The sequence below is a fragment of the Scylla paramamosain genome, chromosome 3 (genome assembly GCF_035594125.1).
Source record: "Scylla paramamosain isolate STU-SP2022 chromosome 3, ASM3559412v1, whole genome shotgun sequence".
NCBI lineage: Eukaryota > Metazoa > Arthropoda > Malacostraca > Decapoda > Portunidae > Scylla > Scylla paramamosain.
This window is the reverse complement of record NC_087153.1, coordinates 34,663,022-34,679,442: the sequence shown is the minus strand read 5'-3', so window position 1 is coordinate 34,679,442 and position 16,421 is coordinate 34,663,022. Positions and strand designations below refer to the sequence as shown.

Here is a 16,421-nt window from a genome sequence, read left to right as displayed (position 1 = left end):
TTCAACATCAACCATCATTTCTGTAATTAATTCTCCATGGTCCACTGGGATGGCCATCGTTTATAAATTACGGCTTCTTCTCACTACTAATTTTGAATGCATAATGAATATTTCTTGGTTCCCAGTATCTGTCTTGCTGTATGGCAGTCTCACTTACCTTTGTACATTTGAGCTAACACCTTTAGTCTTGTTTGAGTCACCGTGGAGCCTTAACTAAGCAAAAAAAGTTAGAGGTCTTTTTCAAAATATGTCAAGATCATTCTATGAAAAGAAAGCTGTCCATTAAGGGTTAATGAGCAGTCAGCCTACCTCAGGTCAAATTAACTTTTAGATTTTTAAGGAAAAATAATGAACAGCTACACCCCCCATGCACATATCAGCCAGCATCTGATCATAATATTAAAACGACTCATCCTTTGTTGTTCTCACTATACAAAACTGACACATTTCCAAAACTGTTGATCAAATACAGTAAGACATGAGGTAAAAATGAATCAGAATAAATCAATTAAAATACATATTTGGGAGGTTTTCTATAATCATTATAAATCTCATTAGGATTACTGTTTCTGAAATGTTTTTGTTGCAAATGGAGCAGAAGAATGCTAAATTACATATAATTTTATCTTACTATTTGTTCTGTCTATATATCGCCAGGTTATTTGGCAGAGTCTTATCTGCACCATGGCGTCTCACCTGGTCAGCAAGGATGGCAGCAGCCTGGGGATCAAGAGGGGCCATCTTGAGATCAAGAGCCACACATATCCTGGATGCCTGGGCCACAGTGCGGAATGCCTCAGCACCAGCCACGTTTTCTGTGTCTTCAGATGACACAACCAGTGACACATAATCCCAGCCAAGGAAACGTAGTATCTGAAATATCACTCATCTACATCACCGGTGACATCACTATTGTTGTTGTTTCCAACATCATAACTATCCATTTTACTTAAAGGAGAGAAAAAAAAAACATAGCCATATAACTACAAAAGAAATAAGAAAAAATGAAATCACAATATGCTGTAAAAAAAAAATAGTAATGAAAATAAAGAGAAAAATAATAACAAGACCATAAAATACGTCAGTGAAATATGAAAGAGAAGAGAAAAACTCCAGCTTCAGCCTTCCAGCCACCCACCTGCACCATGGCCTCTGCTTCCATGTTGATTGGGGGACTCATCTGCAGGGTGTAAGGGGAGTGTGCCTGTGATGGACCTATGTTGATGGAGGTCACATTCAGAGAGGACAGCATCTCCCCTGCCACTCTTGCTGTCTCTGGGTCAAGTGAGGTCACCAGTACACGCACGTCATCAAGATTTATGTTGATTCCTGGCAGTGAACTCTTGACCAAGCTTGTGACTTGGTTCATGGTGCGGATCTGTAGGGATATGTTAAAGGAAGCAATGATAAGGAGTAGGAAAATGAAGATTGTGAAAGGAAAGTGTAGAAGTGGAGGAAAATTATAATAAAGATTAGTTATGGTGTCTGGTATGAAATGGTAAGGGTAATGGTCTATGATGGTACTGAGAAAAAAATGGTGGTGGAAGGTGCAAGTCATAAGAGGATAGGAAAATGAGGAAAAGCACCTCAGTGGGCTTTTTTCTTTCTTTTTCCTTGCACTAAGTCAGCATCTCTCTTACTTAAAAAAAAGAGAGAGAGATAGAAATAAGATTGACTACACACACTGATATTAACCAAATTATAACAAAATGTTGAAATAACCAACATGTGCCATACCCTTGAGCCGCAGGTATCCAGGACAAGTGCCCCGAGAGAGGTGGAGGGCAGCAGCTGGGCGTGCTGGTTGATTTGATCCACAGCCCACAGGAAGGCCTCCACTTCCTGCAGGGTGGCTCCATTCACTTTCACACTACAATCTGCACCTGTCAGTCCATCATTCTTGTTAGTTATCTTCACATCACTAAATACTATGATGACAGCTACTACTACTACTACTACTACTACTACTACTACTCTCACTACTATCACTACTACTACTATTATTCCTATTTTCACTATTATCACTGTTACTACTACTGTTACTGCTACTATTACTATTACTACTACTATTTAATGGAATGTTATCAATATCCATTACAACATCAATTAGGGATCTTCACTATTACTACCTACTGATTTTTCCTGTCACTACCATTAGCATGATTAACAAAGCATTCCACTACAAACTACAAAATATTTCACTTAATAGTCCACTAACAACCCTTGTGAGGTCTAGATTAATTCTTAGTGCTCCCCTTGAGGTCACAATATAATTTAGAATCAATGAACGACATTTACCTGGCATTTCTACTCTGAGCATACCAAGCCTTACAATTCCTGAAGTCCTGCAATTATTTAGTACACTTTACAAATATTTGAAGTTTCAGCTAAGTTCTCCTACCCTTGATTTTTTATCTTAAATTTAGCTATGAATGATGGTGATAAGAGTGAACAAGATACAGCATCATTCTCTTACCATCAGGGGAGGGTTCATGGATGGGAAAGAGACCCACCACCACCACATGATCCACTGATGGCATGAAGATGTGCTGCTCTGCCTCTGAGACCACTGTCACATTCTGCTGCTGTGAAAGGGATGAGGAACACTAATTTAATATGCTTCTTAACAAAAGGAAAATTCATATGGGTTTTCCAGGAACTACAGTTGTGAATGAAAGGTTTAATAAGAATGGAAATGTGGCAGCTATAATAACAATAGTTTCTCACTTCCATGAAGTCACTGGAAAGGGTGAGGCAAGTTTCACAGGTGCCTTTGGGACAGGTGGAGGCTCGTGGCAGGAGGGCAGGAGAAAGTACATCCACTGTGGAGTTGTCAAATGACATAACCTGAAGGACAGAGATGTGTTAAACCAAATTCCAGGAAATAAGCACATCATACAAAATTTTGTTCATAATATAATGATATTTTTATCAGTATAATGATTTTTATCAGTATAATGATTTTCTTATCCTATGATTGTTCACTGGAGTGGACTATTACTAGCCTTAGTTATTACTAGCACATATGGTGGATTGAGGGAGAGTACAGGAGGTGAATGTATTGGTCTGGTGATACCAAGGAGTATATTGAAGTGGTTTGCACATATTGAGAGGGTGACAATGTGATTACATGAAAATAATTAAAAATTTGAATGAACTTAGTGTGTAATATGTACAGCTCTTGGCATTAACCCTCAAAAAATTGAGATAAACAAGGTTCAGAGACCTTTCAGTACATACTATGACTATCACTATGAGTATCATTATTACTATTCTTGATGTACATTCTTCGATTCCAACAACCATTATCACATAACTGCAGCACAAGCAACACTCCTGTCAAGAAGTGTCCTATCCCAAGATGCTGGTAGGCTGATTGTCCACCTACCTGTCTCACAGACACTGTGTTGTTGCCTCTCTCAGGTAAGATGCCATACAGGCCAACCACAGACCCAGAGAGTCTGCTGGTACTATCACTCCGTAGCTTTCCCCCTGTCAGGCCCCTCATGCTGCGGCTCCCTGGCCCATTGTGCTGGAACCTCAGGGGACCCAGGTAGTCTGATAGGAGCTCCTCATGACTCATTTTCTGAAGTTTGGGGCAAGCACCTCGTCTGTACAACAGAGAAATTTGTATTTACTTAGTACATTTCTGAATTATGAATGGTAGCTGTGGATGTGAGTGATGAACCAGAATACTTGAAAATGGTTAGACCTTATAGAAAAAAAACTAAAAAAATTTGATATAATCTATGTAACACAGAAAAGGAAAAAAATCTAGGAGAAAATACTAGATGAAAAAATATGAAGGAAATAAAGAAAAAAGGACAAGTAAATTGAGTAGCTACATAATGAAAACATTAACTAAATTTTTCTTAGTTATGGCCATCACCTGAGATATATCTTTCAGAAATGAGATTGGAAGATACTTTTGTTTTCCTATTGAAGACTCTTGAACACTTTTGGCAGTCCACATAATTATTAATTTGTTTGAGTGAAAAAAAAAAAGATAAATGAATTAGATGGTAAATTATCTTTGAGTGCAGAGAAATCTGGATTTGGAGAAAATAAGGCAAATTATGAATACTGACACTGCAGCTAATGGATTCTTCCCAAACTTTGATGGTACTTACTGACAAAAGACTGAACCTTTACAGGCACACCTGTCTGAAGATGTTACTTTCAGTGGCATGCATTCATTATGATCAATGTGCCTTATAAGAAAAGATGACCAGGATGATGGTATTACATCCTGTCCTTTTCTACCATCCCATGTACCAGTTTCTGCACTCTTATCTTCCTTTATATTCTAACAATGGATCATGCTGTCCTGCAGATCCATTCACCCTTATCCATTTTTCTAATTCTTCACAGGGTAATAGGGATTCACAAGGACACTAAGATATATTCATCATAATATACATGTGTACATATGTAGGCACTTCACCATCACTGCTAACCTGTTCCTGCACTTGAGTCGCCATGCATTCTTGAGAGCAGTGAGGATGGTGAAGAGGCCATGGACTGGCGCCAGGACAGCTCGGCTACGTGCCAGGACATCGAGTTCATCCTCCTTCATGCGGAAGGACAGGCACACTGGTGGAAGCTTGACAGTGCCATTCTCTTCTTTATCAACCAGCTCAGGGTCCAGTGAACAGCCCTTCTCCTGCTGCAGGTAACTCAACACCCACTCATTGTCTGGGGTGGGCTGCAGATGTGATGGATGGATAAATAAATTTTATCTTTATCAAATAACCTAGTTCACATTTAATACATCTGGTATACAAATATCATCTTTTTGTTCAGCTAAAGTGCAGACACATATACTGCATAGCTACCAAATGAGACACTACATGATGCAGACAAAATATATTATCAGGTGAGATGAATGAAAAATTCTAAGGCCTCACTTCATGATTCACATTCAAGTAAAAATGACTGAACTGTCTTTGCAGAATATAGGCTGTGCTGGGTGCATTAACTGTCACAGGCAGCCAGCCGTTACCTCCAGCTTGACGTCCTGAAGGGTCCTCCAGTGCTCCTCAAACTCCTCAAAGGCAGGAGGCGCAGTGCCCACTACCTGCAGCCCCTTGACTAGACGCGCGATGTCCCGCACCAGGTCCAGGTCATCTTCGGGCAAGTCAGACAGGAGCCACACCAAGCCGCGGGTGTTGGAGCTCTCTGCCTGCACTGCTCGAAGAATCTATAAAAACATGTCATATGGGTTAGCTTTCCATGGACTGGGATTCACTACAAGCTGATATATGAAATTTACAGCACAAATTTTTAGTGAGCGACAATTTGTGCTATGAAATACATTCCTCCCCAGCTTCAGCCCACACGCGAGCCATGCGCCTGACACGCTACAGAAATGTAACAGCTTGATCTCAAAAACTAAGTTATCATCAATGTATACGCACTGTGTGTGTGTGTGTGTGTGTGTGTGACCCTGGTCCATTAACTGAATACAGGTAAACTGGCAGACCTGGTGACATTCGTATACGCTGGAGAAACGAGCTTACTAAACATAAAAGGCACAGAGCAGTAACACCCCACACGTTTAATGAATCTTAATGCGAAGGAACTGTGCTCCATACTTTTTATATAATCTAAGTAAATAAATGTATTCTATTTTATTTACACACACACACACACACACACACACACACACACACACACACACACACACACACACACACACACACTTTTGAGGAATATATGCTGGCAAAAAAGGTGGATGAAAATACTAGATGATAATATAACATATGAAAAAGAAGAATGAATATCATAAATAAAAAAAAACAAGCAAACAAACAAACAAACAAATAATGAAATAAATAAAATAAAATACATGAGTGGGAGCAGCTGGTAAGAGAAAGCGACAGAAAAAATAGTAATATAACTGAGAGAGAGAGAGAGAGAGAGAGAGAGAGAGAGAGAGAGAGAGAGAGAGAGAGAGAGAGAGAGAGAGAGAGAGAGAGAGAGAGATCCTGAAGAGTATTCCCAAGGACGTGGCTTGGTATTCTCAAGGACACCACGTACAAGCACAAAGGAGATACGCATTCCCTGGACCGCCGCCTTTTCTACCATCACCTGCAAAAACGACACCAGTATCTGAGGTAATCTACGAGAAAACTGTAAAAACAATGCATGCATAAAAAAAAAAAAGGCAATCACTATACCGTATCCTCAAATTACTTAAGATAAAATAACATGGTGTGATTAAAGGACCAGACGAGGGTCTGTATTATGAAACCCTTTGCCCTCTCATCACGACTATTTTCAAAGGCCAGAGAGGATTGGCCGCTTTTCCAAGAGTTTTTCTCTAGTTAATAATGTAGAAATCTTGTTAATCTGTCACTAGAACCTTATAAACATCCTTAAAACCCGTGTAACTTCAAACTGAGTCTTCAGAATGAAATAAAGATGCAGCGGGGAGGCGTTTCTAAATACATGTGAGGTCTACCATGGCAGCACAGAAAGGTTTTAATTACTCCATCACATAATCGTACAGAGTACGAATGAAACTATACACGCCATACTTCTTTCGCTATCAGTGGCATCTTTCAAAGCTATTGTTTGAACTTGCACCGTAACACTAATCAAGATCGATGATAAGACATAGCACATAAAAAGTTAATCTCAGCACATTCATATTTGACAAAGGTGTATTTTTAAGTATATTGTATTTTTATTGTCAGATTGTGAAACTGAAAAGTACAATATCTGAAATCATAGAGAGTACTGACAAATTAATGTTACGTGCTTCAAGACACCGTAACAGGTACACTTTTTATGAGGTTTAATTTATATACCGCATTCTCAAACATTTCTGAGTTTTATTTCTACTGTTTTTTTTTATAAGGCGTAGTATAAATTATTGGGGGTTTTCTAGGTTTCATGATTATAGTTAAAGTTAAACAAGGATTCCACATTGTGAATGGGAGGAAAATACCTATGAGAAACAGTCAAATTATCCCAACCAAGAGCTTTGAAAATAGTCCCAGTGAAAATTTACAACATTTCAGAATATGGCCTTGGGTTCAGACGTGCAGATGATCCTGAGAGAAAAACACACATTACTTACTGGACTCAAGGTCTCCACTTCCTTGATCGCCACTCAGACTGGTCGTCATTAATGTAAAAAAAAAAAAAAAAGTGCATGCAATTCGTATTTGATTGTTTTTCTTTTTATCCGGACTAGTTTTGTTCAATGAGGGACCACTCTACGTAGATAAGATCAACATTTCTGGCCAGCGATGGGACGGGCGCCTCCTCACTCATCCATTCATTTCGCCTCACCTCGCAACCTTATTACGCACCACTCACGCCCAAGTACACATAATACACCTATACATATACTTACTTAGCAGCAACTCATATACACCAGAGCATCACAAAACAAAAAGCCAACTGTAAATGTAAGGAGCTCAAGAGAGAGAGAGAGAGAGAGAGAGAGAGAGAGAGAGAGAGAGAGAGAGAGAGAGAGAGAGACTGAGACTTACTTGAAGGAGTACTTGTCCCGTAGCCACAACCACCACGCCCGACACACGCCCGCTGGCTACCGCTGTTCTCACCAGGTGGCGGTACTGCAGCTCCACCTGAAGGCGAACACACACAGACCGGTATTATTATTGTTATTGTTATTATCACAGGCATTACATATACGGCCTATCATCATCATCGGTAGTAGTAGTAGTAGTAGTAGTCAGTCAGTCAGTAGTAGTCAGTCATAGTAGTAGTATTAGTAGTAGTAATAGTCAGTCAGTCAGTCAGTCAGTCACTCAGCTTTATTTCGAAAAAAGTATATACCAATACGCAGTAGTAGAAGTAGTAACAGTAGTAGTAACAGTAGTATGTAGTAGTAACAGCAATGTAGATGTAGCTCAAATATAACCACATAATTTCCTCCCCCACAATAATACTGCATCACAAACAAATAGTGTCGTACCTTTTGCCTCACATTTATTAACCCTCCGTCAGAGAAAGAAAAAAAAAATAATTGTCAAGGCATGTGTTTGTGCTGACACTTAATAAGAGATCAGATAATTAAGTCGAGCAGGGAACAAAAGTCCTGTCAAAACGCTGTCCGCTCAAAACTAGGGGGAAAAAATAAATAAGCAGCGAGAAGATAATTAATAACACGTTAGACTCAGAGAAAATCTATATTATGTATCTCTTGTTACACACACACACACACACACACACACACACACACACGAGGGTGCCAGTAATAACACCCATTTCTCTTTTACCCTTGAAGAAATAGTGCAGCATCAGCATTAGCAGGAATAATAATGGGCACAAACCTACAGAGGAGGAAGCGCGCATGGGTAGAGCCACAGCACCTTGAAATCTAATGGTGTGCTATTAACCCTCTGCAATAATAGGGGTCGATCTGACAATGCCAACAACAACTGCAGCTGCAACAAGACTTAATACTGCCGTCACTACTGCTGCTACTACTACTACTACTACTACTACTACCACCACCACTACTACTACCACCGTGATTAAATTAATGTACTACTTCTACACTCTGGCCTCTCACATTTAGTATACCAGGCACAAGAAAGACTATTAACACAACTGCAATCTCAGGGTGCTTGAATTATGGTCCTGTTGTTCTCTCCACTCTGAATTCCTCTCTAGATTGCCTGCGTAACGAGACAAAAAATAAGCATCTAGTATACGGCGGTTTCTTTTTTTCCTTTTTTTCTCGCTCACTCCCTTTTACTTTTCGTCCCCCCCCCTCCCCCTGCTGGAATGTGGGTGTCTGCTGTTCTCTTAAGTAGTGGTATTTGGGGGATCAAAGTTCAAGTGCGTACAGAGAGAGAGAGAGAGAGAGAGAGAGAGAGAGAGAGAGAGAGAGAGAGAGAGAGAGAGAGAGAGAGAGAGAGAGAGAGAGAGAGAGAGGAGGGTGGGAAGGGCATGCAAACAGTCTCCTTCTCTGCCCCCTCCTCCTCGTCCTCTATCTAAATTCTTTTTCCAGTTATTTTTTCTCCTCTCCCTTCCGCTATTCTACTTAGCATATCACCACAAGAAAAGAAAGAAAACTTAGTATAAGAGAGAGAGAGAGAGAGAGAGAGAGAGAGAGAGAGAGAGAGAGAGAGAGAGAGAGAGAGAGAGAGAGAGAGAGAGCAATATTTTCTCCTCCAAAATTATCTACCACCCTACACAACAACAACAGCAACAACAACAACAACAACAACAACTACTACTACTACTACTACTATTACTATTACTACCACCATCACCACCACCACCACCACCACCACCACCACCACCTTCTCAACAACAAAATAATAATATTCTTATTCCCTCTTCCTCCCCACGTCTATACCAGTTGACAAATTATCTCCAGGAAAAAAAAAAAGTACCGTATAGGAGAGAGAGAGAGAGAGAGAGAGAGAGAGAGAGAGAGAGAGAGAGAGAGAGAGAGAGAGAGAGAGAGAATATTGTACCTGGGCTGGGTCGGGCGAGGGATCGTCCTGCGTGAGGGACGGGACCTTCACCACAGTGCTGAGACAGACGTTTCTTGCAGGCGCCTCCTCTGTCACTACCTGCACCAGGAAGACGCGGGGAGATAACACACTAATGAGGCACACACACATACACATACCGTACGCACTCACACACACACACACACACACACACACACACACAATGAGAGAGAAAAAAAAGACAATGCTATGAGAAATGCCACAGAAAGACATTGCGTCACACACACACACACACACACACACACACACACACTGCATAGAATAATACAAATTAAGACAAAAACAAATGTACTTACTTACCGGGGCATTAATTATTGTGACGAAAACCTTTCAGGCGCTGTTGTTTTGACGCCATATCCTGACATAAAGGTCGTGTGGTCGCGAGTACTAGTATTAACTAAGAACACGAGCATGCAGTATATGATGGTAAGTCTGGTCTTTTCGTGGGGGGGCCGTGCAGCAGTCAGTCTTGCTTCCTGTCAGTGATGACTTATATCAGTGAACAGCGCGCAGCCCATGCACGCTTTCCTGCCAAGGATTGCAGGTATTTCATAACAAAGTTTTATGGCAATATTAATTTAAATAAGTTTTTTGGTGGCTTGCAAACAGAACTTTGTTATGGATGGCATACAGTTAACAAATACTGCTATTACCACAGATGTTCCTGGATACTGGTATGCGCGCATGTAGCGATTTTATTATAAGATATTTCACGCGTCAAGTTTGTCTCGAATATTCCTAATCTTTGAAATTATGAATAAAGTTATGATTAAAGATCTTATTAGATAGTCAAAAGAGCTCGAAATCCCATTCAACTATTTCCTTGAGGAGTGTAAAGAAAGATGGGAGGAGTCTCGAAATTCGAGCGGAGTCACTGGCAGCGGTGAGGAGTCATGTGATGTTCAGCTGTGAGGCAATCGTGACGCTCGTGGAGGTTACTGCAACACTAACCCATCCTTCCACCCGAGAATCCAGAATGTAGCGATGCGCCTCACCCTGCAGCCTCTGAGGGGGAATAACACCCTTGCCTCCTCCTGATGTAGAGGCCAAAGACAAGGAGAAGCACTCAGAGGCTGCGTGTCTTGTGCCGCCTGTCCTTCACCTCTACCTTTCACGCCGACCCGGATGTCGCCATAAAGCAAGGGGAGGGGTCTACCCCGGAATGCGTCTGTCATATATCATCGCCCGCTTACCTTGGCGACGCTGAGGGAGTACTGGTCCTGGGCCGTGAGCAGGCTGGCGGAGGTCCACCCCAGTTGACCGAGGAACTCCACTAGCGCCTGCACCAACCGTCAGGGAAGGAAGAAAGGAGGACATTAGATTCACACTCATTTAGAGGTGTACAGTGAAGGGATACTACTGTCAAGGAGATGGAAGGTACTAACATTTATTGGAACAATGTTTAAAATACAACTCCATGCCTAAGTTTCTTCGATAATCCAGTGCGGTTACAGTTATAGGTACTTTAAGTACTATATTGAGATTACACAAACTTTACACCAGACCTTTTTCTTACTTGCAAACGAGCAGATAGCAGTTTCCTTGACTATTCTGAAGGCATTAGATGACATCGGAAACTGATACTTATACACTCCGCAACAAGGTCTTCCGGCGCCGACTAGGGTCATGAGAAAGCACTACCTCGCCCAATGAGAAACTGCCATGAGCCAAGACTGAACTCGCAACTTTCAGACCACGAGCCGCGCACCGTACCGGAGAGCCAGCAGGTTCCCTCATCCACTGACCGCCCAACCCTGTCATTACCATCATTACCTTCACATTCATCACAACACTGACGACTAATTAAGCATTACAGGAGGAAGAGTGGTGAACGGAGCTGTCATTCATAATCCTCTCCCTTTTCCTCAACACAACGGTCAATCTTCACGCTTCACTCTTATCATCACTTTCACCAGTTAGATCCTGGAGTCAAAAAGCTGATTCATGAGAAAGAATGATGGAGAGAACTGTTAATCCATACACCTCACCACATTTCTCTTCACTAACACGTTACTCATTCTCACGTTTCATTTTCACCGTCACCATCGCCAGTCACTCATTATTTCCTGGACTCAAAAGGCAGATTCATGAGTGATGGAGAAAACTGTTAATTCATACACCCATTCACACTTCCCTTTATTAGCACATGATTAATTTTCGCGCTTTATTTTCATCCTCACCATCCCCCATTCACTCATTATACCGTGGACTGACCAAGCAGATTATTAAGAAGAGATGATGGACCGAACTGTTACTTCATGCATCCCTCCACACTTCCCTTCACGAACACACCACTAACTCTTACGCTTCAATTCACGCTTCACTCTCATCCTCCTCATCCCATTCACTCATTATACCGTGGCCTGACCAAGCAGATTCATGAGGGAGAGTAATATATAGAACTGCTAATTCAAAGGTCACTTACTTCCTCCCTCTAACACAATCCGTCTTCATACTTCACTTTTCTCATCACCATCAATCATTCATCACACTGGACTAACTAAGAAGATTAACGAGTAGTGATGGACAGAGCTACTAATTCATACGACCTCCACACTGACCTTCACCAACACACTACTCATTCTTACGCTCTACTCTTATCAACATTACCAGTGGTCTATCAGTATTTTGACTGAGTGACAAACAGAACTGCTAATCCATACGATGTCTCCCTTCTAACTTCCTTAAATCTGTTCAGTAACACGTCCCCAAATTCGGTTAAAACCATCCTTGGGTATTCAGAATGGAATAAATAAAAGCAAAATTAAAGTGAATAGCTACGCAGAGATAATTTTCAACTACTTTAGGGATCAACTACTTTAGGGATTATCCTAAACTTAATAAGATCCTCACTTGGTGTTCGGACTGTAATAAAACAGATGCCATTATAATGAAAAGTTAAAATATTGTACTAAATTTGATGAAACCCTCTAATGGTCTTCAAAATACAATACAATAAATACCATTGTACTGAAAAAAGGAAAAAAAAAAAATTATCCTAAGCTTAATAAAATCTCCTAATGGGGTCCAGAACGTAATGAAACAAATGAACATTATACTGAAAAAAGTGAAGATATTATCCTAAGCTTAACAAAATCTCATAATGGGGTCCAGAATGTAATAAAACAGATGCCATTGTAAAGAAGAAAAAAAAAATCATTCTCACGCCTCGCACAGCCACGCCCGCCACGCCCTGTCTTCCTCGGCCGCAGAAGGGCACGGATTTGTCAAGAGTATGGTGGTGGCGGCCTTGGCTGGGTAAAGGTGTGTTTGTAAGAACCTTAATGGATTCTGAATTTTGGTGCGTGATTTACATGGACAAACAAGGGAAATATCACAGGTACAGTTAAAATTGCAGGTAAGATCCTCGTTACATATGTACACGCCTCACTGATTATAGTGTGGCAAGGAGCGTAAGAGCATAAAGCCTAACACCTGGACGGAAAAAAATAATAAAATAAAATGTAACTTCAATGGTAATAACAAGCTTCTGCCACACTGCAACAAAGCACGACCTTGGCTGGGGGGGAAATATGAAGGTGTATTAGTGGCCTGTATATCTGTGTGTGTATACCTGCACCTGTACCTGTACCTGTACCTGCCTGTCTGGTGTCGCTCCGGAATCTTAAGTGCAAGGGGGGATCACCTTGAAACTGTTTTGAAATTTACTTTGAATGTGGGACAGACGAAGGACGCTGTTACGTATCTTCAGGAAAAAAAGAAAAGGAAATTTAGGGTACTCCACACTCTTCTTGTTTTTTTTTTTCTGCGCTTCCTCAAGAAAAAGAAGAAAAGTAAATAGAATGAAAATAAATGGATAAACAGTAAAAATGAAATAAGATATAAATAGAAAATACAAAACTAGATGCATAAATTAAATAAAATCAAATAGATAAATAATAATGAAAATAAAAAAAATAAAATAAAAATATAGAAATAGCGTCTTCCAATCTGTTTTATTATCTTCCTTCATCAGAGAGAGAGAGAGAGAGAGAGAGAGAGAGAGAGAGAGAGAGAGAGAGAGAGAGAGAGAGAGAGAGCAACGCACGTTCAGCCACTTATCACTTTTTCTTATTCCATCCTGCGCTTCCTCATAACACACACACACACACACACACACACACACACACACACACACAAAAGGAAGGAAAAAACATTGCCAGAATATCCTTGAAAACTGTTTTGAATACAAGAACCCTGAGTATAAGACGAAGAACAATACCATCACCGTCACCTGCCCTAAAAGAATAAATAGATAAATTAATAAAATAAAATAAAATAAATAAAAAAATAATAACAATACTATGCTCGGCTATTCTACACACTTATCAGCCTTTCCTGTGCTTCTTCCAGAGAGAGAGAGAGAGAGAGAGAGAGAGAGAGAGAGAGAGAGAGAGAGAGAGAGAGAGAGAGAGAGAGAGAGAGAGAGAGAGAGAGAATAACGAAAAAAAAAAAAATCGCCAGAAATTCCAGTATAGGGATCACAACGACAAGTACCAGAGCAGTATTTATAACTCTAAGGTACAATGATGAATGTTGTCCTGAACCTCTTGACAGGAACACGATGGATTACTGAATGCATTAGATGGACATAAAAAATAAATAAATAAATAAAAATAACTAAATAAAAAAAATCAAACACTTGTCTTAATCCAATGGTGAGATGTAAAAGAAGAACAAACTGCGAAGGAAGTCGTTTAAGTTATTATGCATATAAGCCTTATGTTCCACTCTCATAGGTTACTCCCTCCTTTATCATGAGTACAGATCGTATCAGCTGGCATCTCCCGTTAGCAGACTGAACTGGTACATAATAATATTTCACCCACACCAGTGAATGTAGCTCGCCTTCAGTCCGTTGCCTGTCACCTGTTAACGCACTCAACAGGTAAATAAATCAGACATTACAGTGGTTTGTGGTGGTGAGATAACACAGGATGGAGCAGATCTTTATTTCTCTAACGATGAAGTCTTTCTCAGAGATTCACTGTCGAAATGTTAGAGAAATAAAGATCTCCTGGAAACAACCTTAACCTTTTTATTTCAAGACAGTGACTATTCATTTCTGGGCAAAAATATGATTCTCTTTTAAACCACGATCTACACAATGGAGGAATTACCAATGACACTAATAAACTGAACTAATCTAACTCTAACCTAGCCCTCGGATGGAAAGGTTAATGTTATTTCAATACTTTCCGATCTTCTGTTTCATTCTGCTTTTTTCTCGCCACCACAATCCAGTCACTTTAATTTATACAGTGACTCGCATTCTGAAACGCTTTGCTCTCTTACCACGACTATTTTCAAAGGACACAAAGATGATTAGCCGAAATCTTAAAAAAATGTTTCCCCTGTTAATCTGGCACTAGAACCATAAAAAAAAAAAAAAAACTTAGAATTACATTAAACCCGTGTAACCTCAAGTAGAGTGTTTTAAAAGTAGTGAAAGTGAGGCGCAGAAATGTTTCAGAATATGGGAACGCATAAGCCCTCACCTGGCCTCTGTGCAGGGGTGGCAGCAGCTTGTCCGGCGGCAGGTGGAGCACGGGCACCTTGTACTGGCGGAGGAGGGAGGCCAGGCCGGGGTGGGTGGCTGTGGCGCCCGTCAGGTCCATCACGCCCAGGGACTGCAGGGTGTCGTTGGATGAGGAGGAGATGGAGGAGGAGGCGGAGGGACACGAGGAGGCGGATGAAGGCCCCTCACGCAGCACCGGGAACACCTCGCCCACGCCCTCAGCCGCCCTCGAGTCACGCCCACAGGAATCGTACACATGTAGGCCTGCAGAAGAGACAGTATATGATAGTGATAGCTTGTAATAGGATATAAACTGATAGCAATAGGTTATGAAAATAGTAATACATTGTAATAGGTCATGAGAATTATAAAAGAATAACTGATCATAGAAAATAGTAAAAATACCGTAAAAAATAGATCCTGTAATAAGAGGTAAGAGAAATAGTAATGATAAAAAAAAAAAAATCATAAAAAAAACTAAACAAAAATGTTAGTATGAAACAGTAAACGATTACAAAAAAAAAAAAAAAAACAAGAAAAAGAACAATAAAATTAACAGCGAAAAAAGTGTAAAGACGAAAAAAATCAAAGATAACACAACTTTACTGCCACAATAAATAATACAACATGAAATAAACTCCTCTTGACCTTTGAGCGCATCCGCATTATACACACAAGTACAGTTCCGTAGAAAAAAACAAAGCATAAGATGGTAAAAGAGATAGCATGGTGTGTATTATAATAAGGGAGGGGAGAGAGGAGGAGGAGGAGGAGGAGGAGGAGGAGGAGGAGGAGGAGGAGGAAAAGGAGGAGGAGGAGGAGGAGGAGGAGTATGGGTGGATCCGGGTGTGAACGGAGGAGTGTGAGTGTGGACGGAGGAGAGTGTAAGTGTGTTTGGAAGTGGATGAGGGAGTATGGGTGGGTCTGGGCGTGAACGGAAGACTGTAGGTGTGGATGGAGGAGCGTGAGTGTGGATGAAGGAGCCTGAGTGTGGATGGAGGAGAGTGAATGTGGATGGAGACGAGTGAATGTGGATGGAGGAGTGTGAGAGTGGATAGAGGAGAGTGTGGGTGTGGAGGAAGCAGTGGACATTCGAAAGTTTGTGTGGGCGTTGAAGGACAGGTGGATGAGTAAGTAGGGTGTGGGAGAAGACAGGATAAAAATCTTTGAGTCACTTGTGTAGATTTTTGTCGTAATATTATTTCGGGTTTAAGTTTAGAGTTCCTTAAAAAAAAAAAAGACTATTCTATCCTCTTGTATTTATTTATTTTTCTTCTTCTTCTGCAATCAAAATGAAGTGACGTTTTCTTTCAGTATAGATAAGAGATTTTTTTTTTCCCGTAAAGTTTTCCATCAGTAAAGACAAGTATAGCTCTTTATCAAGAATTTAACCTTTTTCAACA

General features: G+C 40.6%; 1 protein-coding gene across 2 annotated transcripts in view; it reads right to left on the bottom strand.

Annotated features, from left to right (window-relative positions):
- The window catches only part of LOC135094257 (uncharacterized), a 78,965-nt gene that overhangs the window by 18,677 nt on the left and 43,867 nt on the right, over positions 1–16,421 (bottom strand). For both annotated transcript variants that reach the window (XR_010263685.1, XM_063994232.1), the window contains exons 4-15: positions 14,999–15,282; positions 10,694–10,780; positions 9,462–9,560; positions 7,503–7,598; positions 5,003–5,200; positions 4,458–4,705; positions 3,389–3,611; positions 2,728–2,847; positions 2,477–2,585; positions 1,738–1,883; positions 1,139–1,378; positions 697–873 (exon numbers count right to left, since the gene is read on the bottom strand). Coding sequence is in view for 1 of the 2 variants with exons in the window: in XM_063994232.1 (XP_063850302.1) it covers positions 697–873; positions 1,139–1,378; positions 1,738–1,883; positions 2,477–2,585; positions 2,728–2,847; positions 3,389–3,611; positions 4,458–4,705; positions 5,003–5,200; positions 7,503–7,598; positions 9,462–9,560; positions 10,694–10,780; positions 14,999–15,282 (2,027 nt within the window). In the remaining variant the exon portion in view is untranslated. The remainder of the gene's footprint in view (positions 1–696; positions 874–1,138; positions 1,379–1,737; positions 1,884–2,476; positions 2,586–2,727; positions 2,848–3,388; positions 3,612–4,457; positions 4,706–5,002; positions 5,201–7,502; positions 7,599–9,461; positions 9,561–10,693; positions 10,781–14,998; positions 15,283–16,421) is intronic.